This window comes from Ziziphus jujuba, chromosome 1 (assembly GCF_031755915.1).
Source record: "Ziziphus jujuba cultivar Dongzao chromosome 1, ASM3175591v1".
NCBI lineage: Eukaryota > Viridiplantae > Streptophyta > Magnoliopsida > Rosales > Rhamnaceae > Ziziphus > Ziziphus jujuba.
Genome location: NC_083379.1, coordinates 47,268,535 through 47,280,328, shown reverse-complemented (window position 1 = coordinate 47,280,328; position 11,794 = coordinate 47,268,535). Strand labels below are relative to the sequence as shown.

The window sequence follows — 11,794 nt, the reverse complement described above, 5'->3', positions numbered from 1 at the left end:
TGATCGAGTCATATTGATTTTCTTAACAATATGAATAACATATGATACATGATAATATAATAAATATAGTTTTATTATTGAGGTAGTGTATATAATAATGATCAGGTTTATAATATGCCCTGCATTACAATTGCAAGCCTGTGGAAGAAATTATATTACTCTTTCTTCAATCGATACATAGAGCTTTACATCAATCAATTCTCAGTACCTCATTTCTGCTAATGAACATGCTGTGGGGAAATAGTTATAATTCACCACACTAATTACAAATTGCAGCTAAATTTTCCAGAAGTTAATTTTATTTCGATGAATAAAAATAAAACAGAAAAAAAAAAATTGTAGAGGGAAAACAATAATTACAAGGACATAAGAAAGAAAGTAAAAGATGAGGCTGAGCCAAGGTGCCTAGTATCATGCTTCAATCATCTCATATTGAACTCCATTAATATTGCATGATCGTTTTCTGCTGCTAAAATCCTGTGCGAAAATTACATTGAGCCCTCGACTAAATTCAACTCAGAATTAACTCAATTGGGATGCTTCAGAGTTTCCCTTATTCCCTGTAGTTCCATTGCGACTTCTATCATTGTAGGTCTATCCTCCCTTTTAACATTCAAGCACTTTTTGGCAAGCTTAGCCACTTTCTTAAGCTGCTTCCGATATCCTTCATTTGCTATATGACTGTCAAGCAATCCAAACCATTTTTTCCCTTCAAAGGATGATAGGAAATACTCAACTAGACTTCTCTCCTCCTCTGGCCTATTGAATGAGACAGCCTTTTGCCCTGTTAGTAGCTCCACAAGAACAACTCCAAAGCTATACACATCGCTTTTCTCAGTCAATTGGTTTGTGTGCAAGTATTCAGGGTCCAAGTATCCGAAAGTTCCTTGCACCCTTGTTGCTACTCCAGCATGACCCATGGGAACCAACCTTGAAGTTCCAAAGTCAGAAACTTTTGCAGTGTAGTCATCTAGAAGAAGTACATTTGTGGGCTTCACATCTCTATGTATGATTGGTATTGGAGCTGCAGAGTGCAGATGTGATAGAACTCCAGCTGTTTCTGAGGCTATCTTGAGACGATTTCCAGCGACAGTTTTGATGCTTTCTCCTTGCCATGTATGTGGTCAGAAAGAGTACCATTGGAAATGTATTCATAAACAAGTAAAGGAACTTGAGTCTCTAGACAACAACCAAAGAGTTTCACCACATTTATATGTTCAATCCGAGATAGCACAACTACCTCATTGATAAATTGCTCAATTTGGAGTTTGTCCACAATCTTAGACTTTTTAATTGCAACAATCTTACCATCTTTTAAAATTCCTCTGTGAACTGTTCCAAAACCTCCTTGACCAATGATTGAGCTCTCATCGAAGTTGTGAACAGCTTTCCTCAGCTTTTCTTCTGTGAAGATTTTGATCATTCCTTTGGAGCCATCTTGTTGTTCATGATCAGAGAGTTTCTCTTGTAGAATTAATCCACCATTTTGCAGAAACAACATTTCTTTATGTTTTTTCAATCTTCTCTGCTTGCGAACCATGTGCATGCATGAGCTGCTGAGAAAGATAACAAGGCCAAGTGCAATACCTACATTCGCAAGAATAAATTGCCAAAAACCATCCACAAAAATTAAACTGCTTTTTCAAGTAAATTTTAAGAACAGTACTATATATTTACACCGATATTTAAAGATTTTACGAAGTGACTAAAACTATTCTATGAAAGTTTAGCCACAAATTATACAGCGCAATATAAGCCTATTCTATCATCTATAATTAGATTTTGTCCAAAACTTGTGTCTTCGGTTCAAACTATTTACCAAGCAAATTAAAAACTAGTACTGACAATTTAAAAAAACAAAGGTTTCTTGTTGTGGTAGCTTGTTTTAGATACACGTACCACCTAAGATCTTAATAATCACATGCTTGCTCTTTGCTCTGCAACCCTGTCCGTATTTTCTCCCATCTCCAATGAAACCAGAGGGGCAAGAGCAGCTATAATTCCCTTTTTCATTACTACATAGGCGAGTTTTAGAGCAGTTGTGTGTTCCATCCTCACATTCATTAATATCTACATACAAGTTTGCTACGAGATTAACAACATGAGCCAGAAAACCATAATCCAAGTTAATAAAATAGAAGAGGTGAGCTTGAAAATATGTACCCTAGCAACCTTCAAACAAATAAGGGTTTCCATGAAAACCCGTCTTGCATTTGCAATAATATTTTCCAGAGACAGAGGCAAAGGTGTCCTTATATGTTATGCTATTTGCCCCACATATACTCTTATTTCTAGTTACTGTCCACTCAAGCACCAAAGGAAGCTGGTCTCTATGAAAATTGGTAAGATAAGCAGTGGAGAAATTGAAGTCATTCTCTTCAACAACAAAGGCAACAGTTGTTGAAATTTATAGTCCTTGAGTGGTTATTAAAGCAGTTTACCTCCACTGTGATGTTTTCGAGGCCTTTGGGTGTGTGGATCTGGCAACAACCAACACCAGAGCAAGATCCATTGTCACCAATGCTGCTCATACTTTGACATGTAGACATGCATCACATGGAATAACTTTCACCATCTCTGTAACCATTGAGGTATGCGTAAGATTCGCAGCCAAGGACCGTGAACTTGTTTCTTGAATTGGAGATGGTAAACATAGGAGCTGTGAGCGATGGAAGATTGTTGGATACTTACTTGCTTTGTGTGATGGTCCGCACCTATGGAATGGTCTAGTGGTATTTTCGTAAATATTTGAAGATTCCGGGCCATGGGAATCTCTTAAGAATGTCACTAGAATGGTGCATGTCGAATGGCGAGCCAAGATATGAATTTTTGCTAGAGAAAACCCCATTATGATTCCTCGCACAAAGTGATATCTGTTGCTGCCAGAAAGGAAATGGCTAAATAAACTTTTTAGGGGGGTGGTCCATGTCTGGCTCTCCATAGCCCCCGGCTCCGGCTTCGAGCTTGGGCTAAGTGAGCCTCCTATGGGCGAGGGCAAGCCATGGGACGGGCATAAAGTGCCACGGAGGTTGGCTTATGTCTCCGAGGGATAGGGAGTCCCGAGGATAGTACCGGTAGGCGCTATGAGCTGGTATTGCGCGTCACTCCTATACCATAGGCTGAATGTAGCATTCGCTATGTTGTTTCCTACTGGCTATGCTAAAGACACACGTAGGCCTTTGTTATAAGGTTGTGGCAAATGTGCCATTAAGCGGCAGCTCAGGTTCTGCCTCACTCAAAAAGGGTTGGAAGCTAAGTAGGCACGGACGAGGCGACACCGTGCCATCGGGTGGCATTCGTATGTAGGCTTCTGAACTTGTGTTGCTACCTTGGGTGGCATGTTGGCACAATACTGGTGTGCATGCCCCAGGGTCGTATGCTATTCGGGATTTGCATGGACCAAGGCCTAAATGGAGAGCTGGATTGCTGACTAGATATTGGCATAAGGTCGAGCTGCAGGCTTCCGAGTGGGCGTGAGGCCATCGGGCTAGTTTATTGGGCAGCGTGAGCCTTGATGACCATGAGAACCTATAGATGGGACGAGTGTCTAGGCTAAGAACCTTGATGCTGGGAAGCAATCTTAGTCGCCTATATGCAAGACTCACGAGAATAGTTCTCGTCGGTGAACCTCAGGGGCATACAATTGGTATCAGATGGGTCGATATATGAACTCGGATAGTGAGAAGGTTGGCCTTGACTAGAGAGTCTTGCCGCTACATGGTCTATTTCCGCTGCATAAAATGTAAGACCGTGACACTTTGCTTGTCATAATAGTCTCTGGCAATGTATGAAAAAATGGTTATCTCATGGTTTTCGATGGATATTTTGGTGATGTTAAGATTTTCACCTAGCACAGGATATTTGCTAGATTCACATCGAATGAGAAATGTTTGGTTGTCCAAGGCACACCCCTCGATCATCCCGAATGGATATGGAATAGCTACACCTCCACATTTGCCAACGCAGCCAGGTGGGTTCATGTTCGGTGTTGTTGCTGCTATAGCACCTAACACCACCACCACCACCACCACCACCATTATAATCATCATGAGTTGCAATCAGAAAGCAGAAGCATGGATATATGGTTAATTAATCTTAACCTGCAACAACATACTATTTGGGTTGGTCTAAACTAGGATGTTACATAATTTAAGGAAAAAAGTGAACAAGAAAAGCTGGTTCTTTTGTCTTTTTGTAGCGTCAATTAATATACTGCAAAACCATCATCATGACGACATAACAAGTAGGGTCATTCATCTTGCTTCGGAAATTATTTGTTATGTACAATCAATTCCTTGTACTTTATTTACCTAGGTAGGGGAAAAATTATTGTTATTATATATTTTTGCATGTACAAGAAATCTTTTCACTGCTTGTGCTGTTATGCAGTGGATTAATTTTTAACTGTCATTTACTTGCAAGAATGTAAGCATGTACTGAGTTAGCTGTTTATAGGTGGAGGATATAATTTAGGTGGAGGTATGAGTGAAACATATTATCGATAACCAAACCAACAACTATTAAGTTCATTTACTAGTAAAGATCAATTCACACATACCAATAAGATTTTGATTATGGGGCTCAAACAGCAAGCACTGGTTCAAGAAAACACTATGGAATTTCCATGATAAATCAACTTGATGAAAATTATTTTTCTAACCCTTTGGATGGAATAAATTTTAAGTACACAAGTAAGTTCTCAATATGAAAATTCTGATATTCCAATTGTGTATCTAATTGGTCAAATGAAATCATATAATCCTCACAATGATTACGGTATTGATATCTTTACTTATTTCATGTTACAAAACTAATGCTATACTCCTCTTTGGGTAAATCCACATGACCCTTAACTTGAACAGTTAATTGGAATTGATAGAGAGATATACTTTGTATATTCACAATTACATGAAATTTTTTTCTAATATGATGAGTTGAAATGTTTATTATTATACTAGTGAAACATCTGGATATGATAATCAATTTGAAGCACTAAAGAGTTCTTTTTTGTATTGATGATGTATTATGAATTATATTTGAAAATTTCATGTATCTTAATATTATTTGTTAAATTTTCTATATTTTGATACTAACAAACACTGTATTTTCTTTATTTATAATAATTTTTAATATTTATGAACTATATTATTATTTTTGTTTTCTAATTATTGTATTTTTTATATTATTTTACTATATTAATTATTTTATATATAAAAATTTGTATTCTAAATTAAATATTTATAGTTTTCGTAATTTTACCGACATTTCTATCAATATCGACATTTCCATCGATATGTTCATAAAATCATATTTTTAATATTTTCGTCGATACCAATATTTTCATTACTGTATAAAACTCAGTAAAAAACTCAATACTGAATAGCTAGACCACCATTTGGAACCTGACAAGGAAGACCAACAATAATGTCCAAATCATCCTCTTCTTGAAATGCAAGTGAAAAAAAAGGACCAACAAACATTAATATATATTACGTTATCTTAAAAAATATGAAGGTTAAGATGTATCCCTATCTATTTTAAAGAAAGATATGTAATGGCAACAATTTCATTGTGAGAAGTAAATTTTTAAAAATAGGAGGAAAATTTTCAATTTAGAAGTTGCATATAACAATCTACGCAATACCTCTCTGCACTGGCTTATTAGCAGGACATAACGCTGCCTCAGCTTCATTAAGAAAATCCATCTGAAAGCATGATTTTGCAAACAAGTAGCGGGGCTGAGCCATTTCGTGTTCATCCATATAATAATTATAAAATGTTTATGGATGGGAAACATTGTGATTGAATACATTATAGAAAGCACAGTGAAGATCCTTGATTTAGAATCATCTTGATGGAAGCATGTGATCTTTAGTCCCAACCCAACAGACAATACTAAGTTTATTATCATATACATACCCTTTAAAATATTTTAAGCACAGTATGCCCGATTGTCGTGCAAGTAACAGGCGGCTAACAATTGCAAATTTGTTAGCATAGGAAAATGTTTATCTTGAGAGGTTCGATGAAATCAAGTCAAATGGATTTGAAACGAAAAGCTCTAGGCCTTCGATAAGATAGTGTCCAGATAAGCGGATAAGGGGATCAAAAATTCTATACTATAAGTCTATACTATAAAGGAGAAGAGAAGTAGTTTTTGGTCCTTTTTTACTGTTCATTTTGGTCCAAAACGGCACTCCTCCCATGCGTTTTGCCAACCTGTTTTTGGTCCCTTTTTACTGTTCATTTTTTCCTCATATTGTTATTTATTTTAGTTAACTTTTTTTTTGGGGGGGGGGCGGGGGGGAATAACTTGTATGGCCTTAACTTGATTTCAATGTTTACTCTTACTATTAAATTTGTTTAATTCAGATCAATAATGCCTATGTCATTTATTTTATTTACAATATTAAACATAATTACAAATAAGATGATAGTATTATCTATTTCAAATTTTATTTAATTTTGTCAAAATAAAAAGGAAGTGTATAATTTTCACTTTTTGATATATGGAAAGGAATTTGAACTTTAATAACTTAGCAAGTTTTTTAGTTGCACTCAATTAAACACTAATTCATCAAAATATGTTTAAATCATTATTTTAATATAATAGTGGTGCTAACATGATAAAAAGCAAATAGTTGTGGTAAAATATAGTGGATATGCACATAATACGATAATAGTCATACATAAGAGTTAGACATTATTTCAACATTAATACAAAATCAGGTTCAAATATCCATTTTATGGTTTGGGTGAAAAGAGTAATATATAATAGGAGTGTTATTAGTAATGCAAAAAAATAGAAATAAATAAAAAGAGTAAAAACAAAGGGAGTATTGTCAGTAAGAGTTGGATAATAAAGCCATAGATTTATATTTCCATATTTTATAATTATATATCATTTTATTCTAAATAAATTTTAAGGATTTTTATAAAAAAAAATCAATAATAAAATTATTGCTTTTTAAACATTAATTCTTAATTCAGTAAAGTGTTACCTCAAACAACACTTATAACCATATAAATTAGAAAATATTACTGAAGTATTACATTTTGACTACATTTTGGATTTGATATTTACCATATTTGAGTATTGAAGTGTAACAATGCTGTCTATGAGGACAATCAAGTAGCTCTCCTCACACATTGTTTTTTCAAGATCAAATTCCCCAACTCCAATAAGAAATTAAAAATATCAAAATTTTTATTTAGTAAGTTACTTGAAAATAAAAAAAGTATAATATAACGAATAAAATATAAAAGAAAGAGAAATCAATGGCTTAGTTAAGTTAATAGAAATATAACAAATATTAATATTTTTATCTTTTTTACTATATGATGAAAACATAATCCATAATATATGCAAACATCTCTCTTACAGTATGATGAGAGTAGCGAGAAAAAGTTTGCTCAGTATAAAGACAAACAAAGAATGCTTAATTGGCTATCATGAAATATTCTTTACGTCAATATTGGAATGATAGACAATTGTAACTTTTTGTATACTATTACAAAATACTTTATTTTTAATATCCTACAATAATAGCACTAACATTAATATTTTATAAAATGCAAGAGGTAATAGAAAATAGTTTAAATATTACATATTTTTCTATTAAATCTTGCAATTATCTTATAAAAGTATTAATTGTGCTAAAATATCATCATTTATAATGCAAGTACTTTATGTTTTTACTGTTCATTTAATTTTTTGCTTAGTAAAAGACTGTTCTATTTTCTACAAAAATAAATCACTCTTCATGAAATGCTTTATATGATTATTTTATTCAAACAAATTTTCTCATTTCTATTAATATAAAATTAAAAAAATAATTAATAAATAGACGATTTTCAAATTATTGTATCATAACAATCATAAAATTATTTTAATTAAAAATATTTTATATAAACTATTAGATATCCAAATTTTATATTAAACCATGTGCATCGGGCCAGACCTAGTAATTCCAAATGCTCAAGAGAATTTGCTTCCAAAAACACTGTTTCTTTGAACCAACCAGCAGACAGTAATCGTTGACCAAATAAAAAAAAAAAGCAGTAGACAGTAGTTTAATACATTTACACGTTGCCTTACATCTTCAGAAAATTCCACCACCGAGTTTTATTTGTGATATAACTTAAAGTAGGGCAGCATGTACAGCTAACCGTGCCAAGAAGCCCCTTTTCCAAATTTTATTCACAGCTTCATAGTTAACTGCTAAAATTATCATCGAATCATACCCTCATCAACCCGTAGCTCAGTGATTAAATCTTGTACAAATTACAACTAACAATTTAACTCAACCTAATGCCTAATAAACTCTAATTAAATACATTGTAAACATATTTAATTAAAATGTTTTTTTTTTTTTTTTTTTTGTTTCTCGCCCAAGTTTAGGCCCTGTAATAGGTCAAATAAACTTAAATTGAGCACTTAAAGCAGAAAATTATAAGTTGTTTTCACCGGCCACTTATACAAGATAGGATATTTTTAGCGGAAAGTAATTCAAAGACTTCTTAGGGAAAATGGCCAAACAAAAAAGAAAAAAAGAAAAAAAAGGACTGCCTTGGTTACGTCCAAAACCAGGCTGCTTAACGACCCCTCTCAAACCCAATGCGAGTTCTCCCAGAACCTCCTCCTTCATAGTCATCTCGGAATGAACCACCACCAGCCGCTGCCATTGTTCCTCCACTACCAACTTTTTCCATGGCTTTCTTACCCTTCTTGACCTGTGTCAAGAACATATCCAATCCAAATGGATCAGCTTCTTCCGTGTCCTTCTCAAACTCAACTGGTCTGTCTCTTGCACCATTCTTCTCGGAAGTACCGGTGAATCCCTTGTCAGGTTTGAAGCGATCAGTCTTCAAAATCTTCTCCATTTGCTCATCAGCACCTCCATACATTTCAGTATCAACATCCTTCTTAGGCCTGTACAAGGTTGAAAGTGTAGGCTGAGCAGTGAACAAGCCCCTATCATACACATTGTATTGGTCATCAGCTGCAAATCCAGATTCCATTCCTTTCTCCTGGTTAAACAGCCTCTGGTCGTACATAACCTCTCCCCCTCTTCCTGCTCCTACAGAAGCCATACCAAGAGCAACCTTCTCACTGACATCACGATCTCTATCTCTTGTGATTTTACTTTTCTTTCCCATTGCTGCATCTTTAGCCTCCAACCTTCTCTCCCTTTCCCTCTCTCGCCGTCGCTCCTCTCGGATTTTCTCCCGCTGCAACCGTCCTTCCCTTTCTTCCCTGCTCTCCTTTGGTAAATCCATCTCTTTTTCCCTGGGGCGATCATATTCCCCTCTCATATCAGCTTCCATCGTGTTCCTCTCAGAAGGTATTGGAACAGCAGCTGGTGCAGCTGTACCTGTTCTCTCCGAACGAGCTTTCTGAGCAAGAGCACGCAGTTCCTGCTCTTTCCTTTCCTTTTCTTTCATAAGCATCTCTTTCTGAACTTTTGATCTCATAGCAACTGCCTCTCTGGCCTTCTGCTCAGCAACATACAAAGACTCAGAAAGCTTTGCAAAATTATCATTGATCTGAACATCTTGAAGACCTCTCCCGTCAGCTGCAAGACGTTTGTCGAGAGGAATAGTATAACCCTTTGGGTTCTTCCAGTTTGAAATACAGGGTGGAATCTTCCAGTCCTGTTGGTCTTTCACAGTCACAGGCCGTGGAGGAGAATGCATTACTGGCACAGGTGGAGAGCCAGAAGCCTTTGGAACTCTCTTGTGTTTAAACTTGGGAGGCTCAAGTGGGTCCACAGGCATCTCAACCATCCTGATAATCCTCTCCTTGGCACCAGAATTGAATGCTGCTGATTGCTGGGACGGCTTATACTTGATAAATTTGGAGTCTGAAGACTGTTTAGGCACATTCTTTGGCTGCGCGGCACTCAATCTCACATTCACAATCTTCTCAAGACAAGCTTTTGTATCTTGGGTTGTCTCTTCAATTTCATTCTGCATCTCCTCATCCTCCTCATCATCAGCTTTCTCATCATCATTCTTCAAAACCTTTGGCACAAGATCTTTATGTTGCGAGTAAACAATCTTCTTAGAATTCTCATTCTGCTTTACAATTGCATCATAAGCAATATTTCCATGGGCATCAACTGTCACCGGAAGAATCTTGGATGCGGGCTTGGATGATGATCTATCCCTACCCATGTCAAGAGGGTACTGTGCAATGTGAATCTCGGGAAATGCACCCCCATCCCCAAAATCCTCCACCTTCCGAGGTACAAAACCAGCACGCTTCAAATAAGGAGGAACAGGATTGGGCTTGATTACAGAGGCTTTTTCAGTCTCGGCGGATGATGAGAACCGCTGCTTGAACCAGGGGTCATTAGAGTGATCATAATAAGTAGTCGTCGTCGATTTCGCAGGAGGGAGAATTTCTTTTAAAGCCGTCATGGCGCGACTGGCGCTAACTTAATCAATCAAACGACTTTGACAGCCTACAACTACAACCATCCAGAAAGAAAAACGAAATCCAAATCAGTTTACAACTCTAATAAATACTGAACCCACAAACCGACACCATCTATTACAACATATTCAACCATAAAATCAAATCGCCAAACCCTAATTCGAGAGCAAAGGTAATCAACCTACAAATCGAAACTTTAAAGAATAGAGGATGTAGAAAATCGAACTCAAACCTCAACGACAGCAACACCAGCTTCAGCTTGACGGTGATTTCTCGTAAGCCCCGATTTTCCGATGGAACTTGCCGGACTAGGACGATGAGTGGTGAAGGCTTCTTTTTTTTTTTTTTTTTTTTTCCTTTCTTTTATGATAAAAGAAACTAATGAGGTTTGATGTGTTACACTCACAATTTTAAACGTTATTTCCAATTTTTTTTCCGATTTATTATATTAATTTTCAAATTCTTTCTTTTTATCCCGATTTAGAACTTGGGTTTTGGCTTTATAGGCGTTGATACAGATTTTTCTTTTCGTTTTGGCCAACACCGCCAAGCTCTCCTAAAGGGGCGGCTTTACGGGGATATATATATATATATATATAAAACGGTGGAGACAGTTAATCACGCTGCTAGGGATGACAATCAAACGGTGGAGACAGTTTGGGATTGGTCTACGTGGAGATCAGTTTTGTTTGGCTTTTTTATTTCTTTTTTTTTTAAGCGTCACAGTTTTGTTTATTTGTTTCTTTCATTCACAATATTAGGAAGAAAAAAAAAAAAAAAATATATATATATATAAGGTAAACTATACGAATATATATATAAGGTAAACTGTGCAACATTTCACCAAAATAAAAAATAAAAAAAAATTAAAATACGGCAAACTATGCAACAATCCAAAGTAAAAATTGATCCGGACTGAGCCAACCTAATTATATTTTTGGTTTATGATCGGTTTGTTTAGATAATTTTTAATCCAAATCAAATCAAATTAAATTGTATGGATAAATATATAATTTTTTAATATTATATTATAATTAATTATATTTTGATATATTTTTTAATTATTTAATTTAAGATATTAGTAATATTAAATCTAAATTATTAGAAAATTTTCAAAAATATTAAAAGATAATAAAATAATATGAAATGGCCAAAGCCCATACCAAATTTGATTTGGTTTGCTTCACAAATTCTAATCAGTTCAATTTATAAAAAATATAAAATAAAAACGCAAAAAACCAAATGAGTAACATCGAAACCTACTCCTCCCACCAATGTGCAAAGGACAACGATAAATGTTACTTTTTTTTGGCTGAAAAAGGACAACGATAAACGTTTTATTTGCAATTAATCTGA

The 11,794-nt window shown here is 35.1% G+C and overlaps 1 protein-coding gene and 1 pseudogene across 1 annotated transcript; both read right to left on the bottom strand.

Annotated features, from left to right (window-relative positions):
• Nucleotides 1–527: 527 nt before the first annotated feature.
• Nucleotides 528–4,037, bottom strand: LOC107405697 (wall-associated receptor kinase 17-like; annotated as a pseudogene).
• Nucleotides 4,038–8,410: 4,373 nt separating this feature from the next.
• On the bottom strand, nt 8,411–11,008 carry LOC107406471 (SNW/SKI-interacting protein A). Its single transcript, XM_016013598.4, has 2 exons — nt 10,671–11,008; nt 8,411–10,472 (listed from the first exon to the last, which is right to left on the bottom strand). Exon 2 carries the CDS (start codon nt 10,420–10,422, stop codon nt 8,596–8,598), a length of 1,827 nt encoding a protein of 608 aa, XP_015869084.2. The 5' UTR covers nt 10,423–10,472; nt 10,671–11,008; the 3' UTR covers nt 8,411–8,595.
• Between the last annotated feature and the right edge of the window lie 786 nt (nt 11,009–11,794).

What these genes read in the sequence shown, in the direction of transcription:
- LOC107406471 (XM_016013598.4), bottom strand. Translation starts at nt 10,422, where the DNA reads ATGACGGCTTTAAAAGAAATTCTCCCTCCTGCGAAATCGACGACGACT.